Source organism: Heptranchias perlo, chromosome 6 (assembly GCF_035084215.1).
Source record: "Heptranchias perlo isolate sHepPer1 chromosome 6, sHepPer1.hap1, whole genome shotgun sequence".
NCBI classification, from domain to species: domain Eukaryota; kingdom Metazoa; phylum Chordata; class Chondrichthyes; order Hexanchiformes; family Hexanchidae; genus Heptranchias; species Heptranchias perlo.
Window position 1 is genome coordinate 40,416,798 of NC_090330.1, and position 16,416 is coordinate 40,433,213.

At 42.7% G+C, this 16,416-nt stretch overlaps 1 protein-coding gene across 1 annotated transcript in view; it reads left to right on the forward strand.

Moving 5' to 3' along the window:
- The window catches only part of septin10 (septin 10), a 63,093-nt gene that overhangs the window by 10,062 nt on the left and 36,615 nt on the right, over positions 1-16,416 (forward strand). Inside the window, exons 3-4 of the mRNA XM_067986165.1 lie at positions 4,829-5,024; positions 8,776-8,962. Coding sequence (XP_067842266.1) covers positions 4,829-5,024; positions 8,776-8,962 — 383 coding nt within the window. The remainder of the gene's footprint in view (positions 1-4,828; positions 5,025-8,775; positions 8,963-16,416) is intronic.

Sequence of the window (16,416 nt, forward strand, 5' to 3'; positions counted from 1 at the left end):
CTCATTATTTTCTCAGGAGTCCTACCTCGCATTTGACCATTCTCTCTTCACTGACAGATTTGTAGAATACTTTACTGTTTTTAATATTTTTGAGATTCTCTCATACTTCCTCCTTGCTTTCATTTTCCCTTTCATATTTTCTCATTTGCTTATTTTTATCATACTTTTAGGCTCCATATGCTGCCTTCTTCAATTTTAGTTTATTTGTAGGGTCAGGATAACTTCCTTCAATTTACAGTGTGTTCCCCTTTTTTCCTCTTTATGCCAAACATCCCATTTGCTTTAACAGTAGCCAGACATTGGTTTGATGTCTTGAGATTTATCCTATTATGATTCCCAGATCTCTTTTCTGAGTCATCTTTGTCATTATTTTCCCATTAATCCTTTAATATCTGTTTATTTTATATCCCCAACTGCACAACATTACACTTATCTGCAGTAAACTGCATCTGCAAATGATCAATGCCCCTTGTAGTTTGTGCCCATCTTCCTCTGGATCTCTACTATTTTTGTGTTCTCTGCAGACTTTTTGCGATGAAGTTACTGATGCCCTCTTCCTGATTATTTCTAAGAATGTAGAAGAGTGCTGGTCTCAAAAGAAATTTAAAACCCCTCTGTGTCTTGCCTTTCCTGTACCTTTAATGCTATAATTTATATAAAATGTGACTCCTCAATCTCTCTGCCTACAGCAGTCCCTTCTGCATAGTTTATCAGCTTCCAGTTTCATTTCCCATTTATCTTCCTCCTCTCCCTGCACCATTTCCATTATTCCTTTGATGTCTAGCCAATTTTGCTGCTAAAATTCTAGCAGTTGTGTGCCACCAATGTTTGACTTATTTTCTCTGTACTTCTTACTTGCCTTATCTGTGATTTTTTTTTTTAGATTCAACATCATCTTTCTGCACTTCGGTGTACGCAGGTTTTGTTACTTCGTGGTGGAACCTTTCCGGCTTATCTTTCGCACTTGTCCTCGCCTTTGTTCCCCCCCCCAATATCCAAGTTGAAATACGCCTCTGTCGGTCTATCTGTACTTTTTGACTGTACTCCTGTGTTTCTTCTGTTTAAGTGAAGCCCATCCACTTAATACAGGCTTCCTGTTTCTCAGTAGGCATCCTAGTTCCCTAAGAACCAAAAAACTTTCTCCCTACATCGTACCCTTAGCTACATGTTGATGTTTCTTACTCTAGCCTGCCTTCCTGCGGCTGCAGGTGGCACTAATCGTAGTCCAGAAGATTCTGCTACGTTGGTTCTTCCCATTAGTTTTCTTTCTCGATCCCCCAAATTACTTTAAAGAACCATTGGATTACACCTGCCCATTCATTTGTTCCAAATCTGTCACCTGGGAGGAAGCATACCTGGCAGTTATCGTGGTCATATCTACATCCCTGAGGATTAAATCTCGCCGCTGTGACTGACTTCTTCCGTTGTTTTTCGTCCTCCTGGTAGCTACTGAAAAAGCCTTGATGCTGAGCATTTCATTATCACCTGCTCAACTCCATGTTGGTGGCCAAGGCTTTTTATCTGTTCTGATGATGTAGTAGAGCAGCTCGTCACTGTGTTTGTGACCACACATTACACTTGTTCCTTCCCCTGCCTAATGAATCTTGCCCCTCTTGACATCAGTGTACATGTGGTAGCTGACCACATGACTGCCAAGCGTGTAGATGAGAAAGAAGAAAGGGCATGAGGAGTGATCAGAGAGAATCTAGATGTGGTCTAGCCAGATCTGGTGATGGGTGGTTAAATCAGTTGTACACCTATACATTTAAGTCTGTCTCTTTTGGACTTGAGAGAGTGAAGGTGGGGGCCATGTCAGGGGATCGACCAGGATGGGAGAGAGTAAAGGTTTTGCTGATGACAAGGGCATCTGAAGTGGAAGTGAGGGAGTAGTTGAGCAAATCACCAACTGCATTGTCGTGTTGAATGGAAGGCCAAAAGGTAGGCAGTTGGGAGCTTGGAAATTCAGTTGCAAGTGACTTGGAGGAGAGGTTGCTTTCTAGGGCAGATGCAGAAGGAAGTGGATTGGCAGAGGGTAGGGTGATAAGGATGGTGAGGGATACAAGGAAATGGTCAGAGATGGTCTCCTTTAGTGAATGATACCATGGGAAGATGGCAAGATAGAGAGGGTTGTCATGAATATGGGTAGGAAAGTATATATGTAAGGTCACTTTTTTAATGTTACTGTATATACTAATGTTTCCTGACACTGTGTCTTTTGGAAGTTAAAGTAGGAGGGCCCTCCAGGAATGGGTCATTATTTGCAGGTGGTCCCCATGAATGTGTAAACATTTGCAGAGGATGCCCCACACAAGTTCGAAAATGCTGAGTTTATGGTAACCGAATAATTCAAATTCCATTTTAACTGTGTGGGATTCCAGGATTTCTACCAAGTGTTTGAGGAATCACATTCCACAGTTTTGTCAGTTTACAATTAGAAGCGTTATTTTATGGTGATTAAGTTCAATTTTGTTCTAATTACACAAGACTATAGAATTTTTCTATTGGTGTTTTGGGGATTGAATTCATTTTTCATTTTCCATTTTTCTGTGAAGATCCTAAATCAGTGGTCTTGCTTATTGCTTGAATTAATTTGTCTGAAACTTCTTGCCTTAAGGTTTGTACTTTGATCCATGCAGAGCTTTCCATTAGGCTTTCAGAAGTATTTCAAGTTGCATAAATGTGTATCTTCAAGCACCTTTTAGTTGTAGGGACTTGCACAACACCAGGTTATAGTCCAACAGTTTTATTTTAAATCACAAGCTTTCGGAGCTTACCTCCTTCGTCAGGTGAGTGAAGGGATTCTAAAAACGCATAGCATATATAGTCAGAGAACAATGCCTGGTGATTACAGATAATCTTTCCAACTGCCCCCTATAACACCTTGCCTGGGAGACGATCACAGCAATCAAAGGTGTCGTTGGTGTTCAGACAGGTTAGCCACGGAAAACATTACATCCCAGTATACTGAATACACAATGGGTCAGATTACACAGACAGAGAGAGAAAGAGACCCGAAAGGCAGAGAGAGAGAGAATGTCCAGTTGCATTAAAAACAGAACTTTTTTTTCGCTGGTGGGGTTACATGTAGCGTGACATGAACCCAAGATCCCGGTTGAGGCCGTCCTCATGGGTGCGGAACTTGGCTATCAATTTCTGCTCGACGATTTTGCGTTGTCGTGTGTCTCGAAGGCCGCCTTGGAGAACGCTTACCCGAAGATCGTAGGCTGAATGTCCTTGACTGCTGAAGTGTTCCCCGACTGGGAGGGAACCCTCCTGTCCGGCGATTGTTGCGCGGTGTCCGGTCATCCGTTGTCGCAGTGTCTGCATGGTCTCGCCAATGTACCATGCTCTGGGGCATCCTTTCCTGCAATGTATGAGGTAGACAACGTTGGCCGAGTCACAGGAGTATGAACCATGTACCTGGTGGGTGGTGTCCTCTCGTGTGATGGTGGTATCTGTGTTGATGATCTGGCATGTCTTGCAGAGGTTACCATGGCAGGGTTGTGTGGTGTCGTGGACGCTGTTCTCCTGAAAGCTGGGTAATTTGCTGTGAACGATTGTCTGTTTGAGGTTGGGTGGCTGTTTAAAGGCGAGTAGTGGAGGCGTGGGGATGGCCTTAGCGAGGTGTTCGTCGTCATCGATGACATGTTGAAGGCTGCGCAGAACATGGCGTCGTTTCTCCGCTCCGGGGAAGTACTGGACGACGAAGGGTACTCTGGTTGTGTCCCGTGTTTGTCTTCTGAGGAGGTCTATGCGATTTTTCGCTGTGGCCCGTCGGAAGAACGGGATATGACGCTCGACTCGTCGACGAGAGGACACCACCCACCAGGTACATACTCCTGTGACTCGGCCAACGTTGTCTACCTCATACGTTGCAGGAAAGGATGCCCTGGAGCATGGTACATCGGCGAGACCATGCAGACACTGTGACAACGGATGAACGGACACCGCACAACAATCGCCGGACAGGAGGGTTCCCTCCCAGTCGGGGAACACTTCAGCAGTCAAGGACATTCAGCCTCCGATCTTCGGGTAAGCGTTCTCCAAGGTGGCCTTCGAGACACACGACAACACACAATCGTTGAGCAGAAATTGATAGCCAAGTTCCGCACCCATGAGGACGGCCTCAACCGGGATCTTGGGTTCATATCACGCTACGAGTAACCCCACCAGCGAAAATAAAAAAGTTATCTTTTTAATGCAACTGGACCCTCTCTCCTCTCTCCTCTCCCCTCTCCCCTCTCCCCCTGCCTTTCAGGTCTTCTCTCTCTCTCTCTCTCTCTCTCTCTCTCTCTCTCTTCTCTCTCTCTCTCTGTAATCTGACCCATTGTGTATTCAGTATACCGGGATGTAATGTTTTCTGTGGCTAACCTGTCTGAACACCAACGACACCTTTGATTGCTGTGATCGTCTCCCAGGCAAGGTGTTATAGGGGGCAGTTGGAAAGATTATCTGTAATCACCAGGCATTGTTCTCTGACTATATATGCTATGTGTTTTTAGAATCCCTTCACTCACCTGATGAAGGAGGTAAGCTCTGAAAGCTATAACCTGGTGTTGTGCAAGTCCTTACATTTGTCTACCCCAGTCCATCACCGGCATCTCCACATCATGACCTTTTAGTTGGAAATGAATACTGTTTTCATTTATTTTTTAAAATCTGTTTGTGGCCACTAATATAGTGTTGTGCAAGTTCTTACTTTTTTTTTTAAAGAAATGGTTCTTCAGGTAATTTAATAAATGATGTATAACATGCTGCACAGGTATTCTGGAATATCTGTTTATATTATTGCAACTAACAGCATTTTTTTTCTGTCTTGTAATTTCAGGAGAAACTGGCATTGGAAAGTCCACCCTTATGGATACCTTGTTTAACACCAGCTTTGAGAATAGCCAATCAACACATTATGAAAACAGAGTAAAATTAAAGGCTCAGACGTATGAACTACAAGAGAGTACAGCCCGCTTGAAACTAACCGTTGTAAATTCAGTGGGCTTTGGAGACCAGATAAATAAAGAAGACAGGTGAGCGATTTGCATTTAAAAAAAAAATAAAAAATTTTCCCTGCAAACTGTTGGGGAACATTTATTAGTATTTGACTCCAACTACAAACTGATTATAAGAGTTTTCCTAAGTTAAGATTTTTGAGATATTGTACCACCAGCAATATGAAGTATTGCAGAGTCACATTGTATCTTTTTGGTATGTGGTAGGTAAACCAGGCCAGGCTCATCCATCACCTGTCCTTCAATGTCCAGCTCCATTAGACAGCCGTCATATGGTTCCACTCATATCTGTCCAAAGGCACTCAGTACTTCTCCAACAATGGCTTCTCTTGCTTTCTGTCATCTTTGGAGACCAGTAAGGATCTATTCTTGGCAGCCTCCTTTTCCTCATTTGCTGCCTCTTGTTTGACTGCCAGTCCTACGTTGTCATGGCCGCATCAAAATTTCCTTCAACTGAACATCAGGAAGACCATACAAATCTTAACGCAAGAAATTTCTTAGGCAAATTAATTCAAACAATAAACAAGAACACTGATTTCAGGATCTTCACAGAAGATTAAGATGGTCATTTTCTGGCCTTAACATCAACTTTGCTACCCTGTCACTGATTCCATCCCCTTCTCGGCCACTCACTCAGCTAAGTTTGAAACCTCTCAGCCTATCCATCAGCAAAACTGCTTGCTTCCAACTCTGCAACATTGCCTGTTCTGCCATTAGCTCGGTCCCAGCACTTATGAATCACTTATCCATGCTACTTTGTCACTTATAGGTTCAATTTATCTGTTGCCCTACTTGCTGACCTCCCATCCTCCATAACTTCCAAACTCCTAACTTCCAAACATCTGCCACCTGTACACTGTCCTGCTTATCCATCACCTTGAACTTAAAGTTCTTGGCCTCAAATCCCACCACAGTGTTGTCCCTCCCTATCTGTGCAATCACCTCCAGCCTTGTATTGTCACCCACATCCTTTCATCCTCTGATTCTGGCCTTTTGTTCATCGATTTTTTCCCCCCTTCACTGCACAATTGATGGCAGATCCTTCAGTGGCCTCAGCTCTACTTTCTGGAATTCTCTCTGTTAAACCCCTTTGCCTTTCTAATTCTCTCCCCACCTTCTCAAAACCTATTATTTTCAACAAGCATTCAGTCAGCTTTCCTAACTCTCCCACCATGTCTTACCATTTATTTCTTTATTTTGTTTGTTTGTTGAGGATGAGGAAAATAGCTTTAAGCCTATACAGCTCACTGTTAGCTGATTTCATCCACTTGTACCAACCATCCCTCACCCACCCCACCCCCCACCAAACTCCTGGGAGAGACAAAAAATAGACACAGAACCCATTCAGGAGTTCTCAAAAATTCCTCTCCACCTGCTCATGCGTGGTCAGACAAGTCCTAGGAGATCCCAGACACTAATTATTTTCTAGAATAATTTAGTGTTATCTCCCATAAGCCATGATCGCCTGACTCCTAACAGACTATAAGGAATAAGTCTTCAGTGCCCCCTATGGAATACTGTTTACAAGTTGATCACCCTCTGGGGAAAAGTAACATTTCCAGACATGCGGTCTCACCGCTTGCTTTCCCAGTTTGTAAGGGTGGCCACTAGCCCTACCTGATCCTATTGTCTCAAATGCATAATCTACTGGCATGATATCCATGCCTTTCAACAATCTCCTGGATCAGATCTTCTCTCCGGTGAGCACAAACCCAAGGCATCAAGCTTATCTTTATAGCACAATCATCTCTGATTGGAGATCATCTTAGTTTCCAGAATCAAAATGTACTTCCTAAGGTGGGGGCACTAAAACTGGATTCAGTACTTCAAATGTGTTCCCAACACCTGATACAGTCTTATGGTGGTACTGCTTTTGTAACGAATACCCTGGACATTACAGCCTGGTATCCTGTTTGCTTTTGCTGCAGCCTTCTGGCATTGCACTTGAGCATTTGAAGAATCAATGATCATTCCTAAATCTTTACTCCTCTCAGTTCCTTTTGACTTACAATGACTCATTATATTCTTCCTTCTAACTATACCAATGCAACTGCACACGTCTGGTTTTGCATTAAAGGACATTTTGCCAATCTTGAGCCCACTTCCCTAATCTATTCAAATCCAGTTGCAATCAATTTTGCTCTTCGACATTACTGACTCTGCAAATTTAATTACTGTGCTGCCTCTGTCCTCCTCCAGATTATTAATCATGAAAAGAAGGGGACCCAGCACTGGGTCACTCCACTCATGATCGGAGCCTACAGAAAAGTTAGCCCATTTAAAATGATCTACTGTTTAGCCAATTATATAATCCATTTTCTCACTTCATGCACCACACCATAAGACCTAACTGTCCAATCTATGTTTGTTCCCACACTGAAGGAAGCTGAGTTCAGTGTTCATATAGCAAATGTGTCTTGTGTAAGAAAACATTGTATTCAGTAAAATGCTTACAGTCACTTAACCTCCTTCACTAATCTTGTAATTGTTTTCTCCAACTTAGCTTGCCTTTCACACTTATTACAAATAAACTCCTTGCAATGCCTCCTTTGGACTTCTTGCCTCTCTAGGATCACCTGAAATGTGTACATCTCACATTTGTATAGGAAGTACTCCCTCCCTGATCCTTGGGCTATATCCTTCTTGTTGAATGACACATGTCCCAACTCCATCCCATGTGTGTCTTTTAAGATGAGAAAAAATGATTAAACCAATTGAATGTTGAAATGTGGCCTATTTCTCCCTAGTCCTAACCCCAGCAGTTACAATTCTGCCAATTAAAAATCTTTCTCTTTCTGCTAAAGCCGTGCTCATTTTCCTTCTCTTCCACCCACCCCCCACTTCCCCCAACCCGGTAAAGCACTGTGGAATATTTTTTATTATGTGTCCCGTGAGAAATTGTCCTTACCGGAATCTTTGGATTAAAATGAAAGTTTTAACCACAGGTGAAAACGAGACCTTTTATCTTTGTTGTAGATTACATTAATTTTGGATATATTGCTGTGGTTATATTTGTACTCCAGTTTGTAAAGTGTAAATCAGTTTTGTACTGATCAAAGGTTGGGAGTGTAAGTACTGGAAAATGGAACACTTCTGGTATCCACTGTCCACGCTGAGCACTGGGTTATATCACTGTTTATGTGCAGAGTTAAAGGAGTGATAATTGCAAGGGTGGGGTGGGGGGGTGCGGGGGGAAAAGAAAGAGAGATTTCAATATGAAGTGCTGTCCCTATCTGGGTAATATTTGGGCTCCTATCTTGTGGATGGTATTTGCATTATCTGTTTATTTAACCCCTCATCAAGCTGCTGAGTACTGAATTTTCCTATCTGAGATACATCTTAATTGAACTTCCTTGTCTCTGAGCTGACCTGTACTATTTTCAGTGGCGCTGCATCATGATAATCCCATAGTTAACTGCTGCCTAGTGACTCCATCTTGAGTGTGAGACTGCCAGTTTAGTGCTGAATTTATGCAGTAAGCTCTTGCTCAATAGGCGCTGAGACTCTCAATTCTTTTTCACTTGGAAACCCTTGAAGATGTTTTTTTGTCAGAGGAGGGAGAAAAGAAAGGGTAGGTTCATCTCATCAATTTATGATCGATTCAGACCCAAGCCCCAGTGTTGAAAGGGCAATATTCTACCTAGTGTACCACCTAATCCAAAATGGTCAAACAGCAAGCAGCAGCAATGAACAATTTATAATCTATATTCAGATTTTCATTGGTATTCAGTGTCCTGTATTTCATTTGTTTCATTTTGGGTTTTCTTAGCTATAAACCTATCATTGACTACATTGATGCACAGTTTGAGACCTATCTGCAAGAAGAGTTGAAGATTAAACGTTCATTGCACAATTATCATGATTCCCGCATCCATGCCTGTCTGTACTTCATTGCTCCCACTGGCCATTCTCTTAAGTCACTAGATTTAGTGACCATGAAAAAACTGGATAGCAAGGTAGGTCAAATTTAGCTTTTGAGAATAAGGTTCTGTTAGGATGAAATTCTTGTTGACCATCATTGAAATTAAAGGTGTTGTATTACTCACTTATTTTTCAGATTTTCTCATTACTCATGCAGGCATATTGTTTCCTTTTAGAATAAAAAGGATTAGAGAATTGATTATCTAATCCAGCTATTCCTACCTCCATGTCACAATATAAAGTGGTGTGATATTGAATGTATCATGTCTGCCTCAAACTGTCTGGGAGCAGAACCAAGCTGTTGCAGTTCCCTAATCCATCCCTCATTGTAGAGTAACACCACAATCTCACTTTCATATTTTTAATCTGTTGGTGGAATGTCAATGTTGGTAAGTCTAATAATTGCAAATTAAGGAATGCAAGTCATTCAGTGTTAATGCTGGCATGTGTGCATATACTTAGAATAATACGTTGTGCACTAAAATAAAATTGCAGGTATAGGACTGAATGAAGTCCTTCTGCAATCTGCTAGAGTGCAGTAATTTTATAAACATCTGGTATGTGTTTGCTTTGTCCTTGTTCAAATGTGTCAGTGCTCATGTTTTTTTTGAACTCTTGAAGTTGAAGTTTCTTTCTTTGCGATTTGATTTGAAAATGATGGGACTGTATGTATAGAAGTTCTGTTGGAACAAGATACATTCTTGCTGGTTTTATCTTGCACCCATTTCCTCTCAAAGGAAAAATCATATGTATCATAAATGTGGCATAATTTCTTTTTGCATACAATTCTTTATTTCAAATGTTTGCTATTTTGCTGTTAACATTATTACTTCAGAACATTTTTGACTGCTTTAATGTTTATTTGCGTTCTTAATGAATATCTGAATTAAGGGATTAAGATGATGACATAAAGCATGGGAACAACGGCCAAATGGTTTGTATAAATCATCTAAACCCTTTTGATTGAATAAGCTGACTTCATTCTTTGTATTTTTATGCAATCTCATTGGTTTTGATACTTTTTTTTTCAATGCAGTAGCTGCATTGTGTTCCATATTTTTTTTTGGAGTGGCATTCATACAAGAGGATTAATGATTAACTTCATTACTGAGATTTGTAAAGAAAGAATCTAACTGATTATCAGAACATTCTATGTTAAGTAGGTTCTTTGCAACACAATGTTGTACTCACAAGATGGATTTAAAGAAGATCCTTCAGCCCATTTTGATCTTAATATTCCAGAATACCAATTCTACTTTCTTTCTATTATATCATCTAGCTGTTTTTAGATGAGTCCAGTGTACTGACCTCAACAACCCTTCTTGGAAAACCATTTTGTGTGTTGATCATCCTCTTCCTTTTCGTAAAGAAATACGTCTGGACATTTTTCCCAAATTTGTCCTTCACAAGCTCAACCTGTACTCTATTGTCTTGCTGCCCTGAAAAGTAATATTTAAAGTATCTGAAAGTAATGTTTTAGCATTACTTTCAGTATCTTTCCATTAACTATCTTGTCTACTTCTATGTCTCGCCGAGATGCCTCTCTTTTGCGGCTTAAGTACCCTATCTTATCAAATGGTCAAATATTGCCAAAAGTTATAAAAGCTCTTCGAACAAAAGCTTGGTACAATATACTCTCATAGTTTAAATTGTCATTTTGTGAAATGTGTGTTTATAAGATAGTGATGACATTTGTGTATTATCATTGCTACAAGTATGTAGAAAATTAAATGCCACTTTATTTTGATCATCATTGAAATTTATCTCACCTCCTAGAAGTCACAAGGGGTGAAGAAAAAAATAACATCTATTAATACCTACCAGCCCCAACATATTTAAAATGCTTCAACTGATCGTAAAACTGATTTGTAGATGGCTTTCCTACCTCAGAAACTGGCTTCTTTTTCGGTAATGGCCACTTTACTATTGTGCCTTTGCAAGTATTGATGTAAGGCCTGAAATATTTTGGGTACCTTAGTACTTCGCTGTCAGTTAGGATCCTTGTTAACTGAGGAAAATCCAGCTATTCATTTTCTTTAGTGCTGGAATGACTGGATTTTAATGAAGGACTATTGATTGATAGGAAACAGATCATAACCTCTTTAAAACTACCAACAGAACTGTAAAAGCTGTTTCTAACTTTGTGATTTAATAAAAGCCTGCTGTAACATTGTGGTTCTATGGTGCCTATTACAAATTTGGGTCCACCATAGATACCGTCTCTGGTTCAGTGGTATCAGTCAATCCTGTAAGTGACCTGAGTGTCTTACTTTTTTTGGGAGTTGATTCAAGCTGACCCATACCTACTTGTACGATTGTGTAACCTGGGCATGTAACAATAGTACCCCCTTTGTCCTCAACTGGATATTTGTATCATTTGTGCATGTACTACTTCAATCTCCAAAGGCAGACCAAGCAAATACTTGATGAGACATGAATCACTAAGCTGCTTCACAGTCAGTGGACATATAGAGCAGCGGTTATGATCAGATTAATTTAATTCAATTGATACTTGTCTTTGTGTAATACAACAATAATGAACATGCTATATTTCCCACGTATGTGGGTTGCCTTGCTTGACATTAACATTTAATTTCTAACTTGCTCTACATATTTATCCTTCTCGCAATCTTTATCTAGGGTTTACTGCCTTGTAGCTTTGTTTCAAAAACCTCCATGTCTTTGTTAAATCTCCTGTTATGCACAGCCAGAAAATTAAGGCCTGTCAGACCTCCTGCCAAGTGCCTGGGACCATTATCTCCCCAAGATAATGGGTTTGAGCTGTTTATTGTTTATCAAAACAAGCTAACTAATTGCTTAATATTTATAGTCTGAGTAAAGCTAGCTTATTAGCATCTCAACTACCTATCATCTCAGATCTCTTTTTTAAGTTGCATGAATACACTATCCTTCAAAACACAACATTTAAAGTAACTGTTTTTGTCCTTTTTGTGGTAAAAGGCTAAAAGATTCTGAAATATGACAGTGCTGCTCAGATACATTAATAAAAAGTTAATGTTGCCTCAAGTGTGATGAGAATGGGTGCTGTAATGAGCTAGTTTTATTGTAGCTCACACCAAGGTTTGGATTTCATATATATGTTATACTTAATTAGTTTTAATCTTTGTGTTTAGATTTCAGAATTTTGTTAATGTTGGAAGAAAAATGAATGTGTATTCCTGCAAAGTGTTCTACTTGGTGTTTAAATAATTTATTTTGTATAATTTTCATGGAGTTTTGTAACTTGCTAATTTGAATTAAGGGTGGATGGGAGAAATAAAGTACGTGAGGCTTTAAACATTCTCAACGAAGAAGGTAATGTTAATTTCTATCAAATCCAAATTCGGAAATAACCATTTAAAAAAAAATCTTGTCTTTCTGGAATGACAACAGGCTAGTTGCAAACAATAAAAACCTGATAAAGCTGTTACCTTTTTGTTTCGTTAGTCTGCTTTCATTTTTGAAGGCAGCTATGCTCACCACTGTATCCCCATCGCAAAAGCCTTACTTGCTAATAATGAGCAGGACTGCAAAATACGTGAAGACATAGGATCAGCAGTGAGCCATTCAGCCCCTTGAGCCTGTTCTGCCGTTCAATTAGATCATGGCTGATCTGTATCTCTACTTGATTTACCTGCCTTTGTTCCATATTTCTTGATACCCTTGTCTAACAAAAATCTATCTATCTCTGTCTTGAAAATTTCAATTGACCCAGCATCCACAGTTGTTTGAGGAGACAGATCTAGATTTCCATTACCCTTTATGTGACAAAGTGCTTCCAGATTTCACTTCTAAATAGCTTGGCTCTACTTTTAAGATTATGGGCATGATTTTAACATGGCAGTGGGAAGTTAAAGGGTGGGTGAGTAGTCGCGTGGGAACCCCGGGAAAAAATTTGTGTGTGTCGGTTTGAGTGGTGGCGAGTGAATTGAAGGCCCTTAATTTTAGTTCCAAGCTGCACAGCAGGCATACTATGCACCCGAATGACATACTGTTAACTGGAATATTTAAAAGCCATTGCAAAAATGGATTTGGAAGAAGAAGCATCCAGAATGCAGCATCATAGGGCCAAGGCAGCACCCCATTTCAGCAATTCCTCCCTGACTTGCTACTGGCTGGTGTCAGAAGCAGGAGGGAAGTTCTCTACCTGGCTGACAGGAAGAAGTGATCTGCTTCTGCCACTAAAAGAGTGGCTGGAGGTGGCAGAGACGCTCAGCAGCAGGAGCACAGTGCCCAGGTCATGGGTGCAATGCAGGAAGCAATTTAATGACCTAACCAGGTCAGGAAAAGTGAGTACTTTTGGTGATTCACCCACATCGCGTGAAAAGAATCCCTCCCCACCCCAATCCCCTCTCACTCTGTGTTGGCAAGCCTACTCCATTACATCATTCATCACACCCACTTATGTCTCATCATCAACTTACCTTCACTTTCTATGCACTTCCTCACCTCCCCATTTGTGAACCCACCACTGCCACTCACCCCAATCCTGAAGCAATGTGATGAATCTGTCTGATAGTTATCCTCTGTGCATCTGTTTCATTGTCAGCCTCACCCAAAGCAATGCATCCATCGGGTGAACACGTCACCTTCAGTCACTCACTCGTCTATTCTGTCTCCCCTTGTAGGAGAAGAGAGCGCAAAATGCAAGGAAGAGTTGAACTGGAGGGGGCCCACCACAAATAGTCAAACAGTTGTATGCCTGGCTATTGGAGATGGAGAGACTGGCAACCTGCGGATGACTGGTGACAGAACTTTAACATCCTTCACAAAACATAATTAATTGGTGTTATCAATGATTGAACTGTTCCACACCTCAGTATGCTCATTGGAAAGATTGTAACTTCTCCGATGTTTACTTAATATTATTTTTTGTTGTCTTCCAGGGCCTTCACGGATTGATGAGGAGGCAGCCGCCATGGAAGATGATTCCTCCGAGGAGCTCAGTTCCTCTGAGGATGCACCATCATATGACATCCATCCATGCACCAGAAGATACTAGCATTTCGGTGGATCCTGTTAGCCAGATAGCTGTGTTGTCACCTGGTGATTCAACACTCAATTGAGCAGACACTGATATCGGGCAGCTGTGGAGAGTCCGCGTTGGGGGGTACACTCATCTTCAAGCTCTGCTCAGCTGGAAACAGATGCTGAACCCCAGGGGACATCGTTGAGAGTGAGAATGATCAAGGTACAGCTCCACCATTGCGAGGTAATGGAAAAGGTGTCATGCACACTCTCTACAATAGCGGTGAGGATGGAGGAGTCCAACTCAATCGCTAGTAGATTGATGGTGGAGTTAAGTGCGGGAATGTCTTCAATGGAGAGAGTGGCAGCATCCATTGAGCTTCAAGCATGGCTCTCAAATGAGTCCATGCAGCCCATGACAACGGCCATGCGGATTCTGGATGCCAACATGTCTGCCACCTTTAAACAGGCAGACAGAAACTTAAGCCGTGGCCTTAGAACACGGCACATCCCCTCACCTGCCTGCTGGCTAGCGGCGTGGTGGGAGTGATGTTGTTCTGGCCCGAGAGAGGGATGATGGCGAAAGGGGATATGGAAGTGGGACCTCCACTCAAAGTGCTCCCACCTCTCGGCCGTTTCCCCCCACCCCCGCCAACCAGTATCCACAATGCTGCCTCTTCTTCCGATGTCCGAGTCTGCCCTTGCACAGGCACAGGTGAAGCAGACTTTGGCGGGGCCCTCGTGGGCTCAAACCCAGAGGTCGTATGCCGAGAGCATGCCATCAGTCAGGGCGTGAATGTGAGCAACTTGCCACGACCTCTGCAAATGCTACAGTGGATGCACCGTGTAGAAGCGCTAAGAAGAGGAAGGCTAAGGTTTTGTAATTCACCACGGGTATGCACAAGGGTGTTTGATGGTATGTCGTGTTAATTTATATTTTCTTGTTAACTCCACATTAAATGTTATTATTCTTGCCACCACTGCCACGTCTTGCCCATTCTTGAGTCCCTTTTGTGTGATTCATCATGAATGCCAAGACATGATGCCACCAATTGGGCACGTGTGCAATGGGTACATGCGTGGTAAAAGGTCTGTTTTGTACAAACAGAGCGGGTGGGGGGGTGCTGGTGGTGTTTGTTCCAGGCGGCCTGTGTAGTTCACATTCTTCAAATTGCTCATCTCACTATGATAACCTGTTAGATGTGAGTGAATCCCTGGCAGCCATGTGCGCCGCTGCTTTCGTGATAGGGTGGTCGTCGTTGCCCTCCTCCTCCCCTCACCATTGTCGCTGCTCTCCTCCGTCGTCGTCGCCGGCCACCTCCTTCCCACCCACCCAGTCGTCGCCGCCCTCCTCCTCTTCCCCCTCCGTCGCCGCCGTCCTCCTCCTCCTCCTCCTCCCTCCCCCCTTTCCGTTGTCATCGCCACCACCCGATGAGGATGCCTCATGCTCGCTTTCGAGCTCCTCCACGTCTAACTCCCTCTGCTGAGTTATGTTGTGCAGGATGCAATACACGACTATTATTCTGTACACCTCACTGGCGAGTACTGAAAGGCTCCCAGATCTATCCAGACACCTGAAGCACATCTTCGGCATTCCTATGGCTTGTTCATTGACAGGCCTGGTGATGATGTGGCTCTGGTTGTACTACTGCAGTGCCGCGCGGGGTTTCTCACAGGTGTCGTGAACCATGTCTGCAGAGGATATCCCTTGTCTCCAAGGAACCAGCCTTTAAGTCTGTCTTGTGTGTGGAAGAGGTCTGGAATGTTGGACTCTGCAAGAGTCAAGGTCCGGAATGTTGGACTCACGCGAAATGAAGGAATTATGGCAGCTGCCAGGAAATCTGGCACACACCTGCAGAAATCTCTTCCGGTGGTTGCGAACCAGCTGTGCATTGATGGAGTGATATCCTTTTTTAGTTTATGAACAGTCCTGGCTCGTGTGGAGGTCCTTGTATTGCTACATGTGTGCAATCAATTGTGCCCTGCACCCATGGGAAGCCAGCCGGAGAGCTGAAACCCACTGCCCTTATAGTCTGGCTGATGTCGTTGCAGGGGAAGTTGATGTAGTCGGATGCCCTGGCAAACGAGCCATCAATCATCTGTAGCATACACTTGCATGCAGACGACTGAGAGACCCTGGAGATGTCAGCCACCCTGGAAGGATCTGGAGGTGAAGGAATTGAGGGCCGTTGTGATGTAACTGTGACCGGCAATGCGTGGCCACCAGGCCCAGCCGGGAGCAGCTCTGCATGAAGGAGCGTGGAGATGTCTGCGACCAACTGCCGAATCAGTCTGAGCCTGTGTAGGCACTGCTGCTCAGAGGTCCAGGAAACTCCACCCCTGCCTGTAGACCCTCTCATGTGGGTAATACCTCCTGCGACCTCTGCTCCTCTGTTAGACCGCTCTCTGCTCTTCTCCAGGTCCTTGCACACCTGTCTTGTGCACCTGCAGGTCTCAGAACTGCACGCCGTGCCTGGCGCAGATGGTGATGTGCCTCCTCCTCATATGTACTGTGGAATAA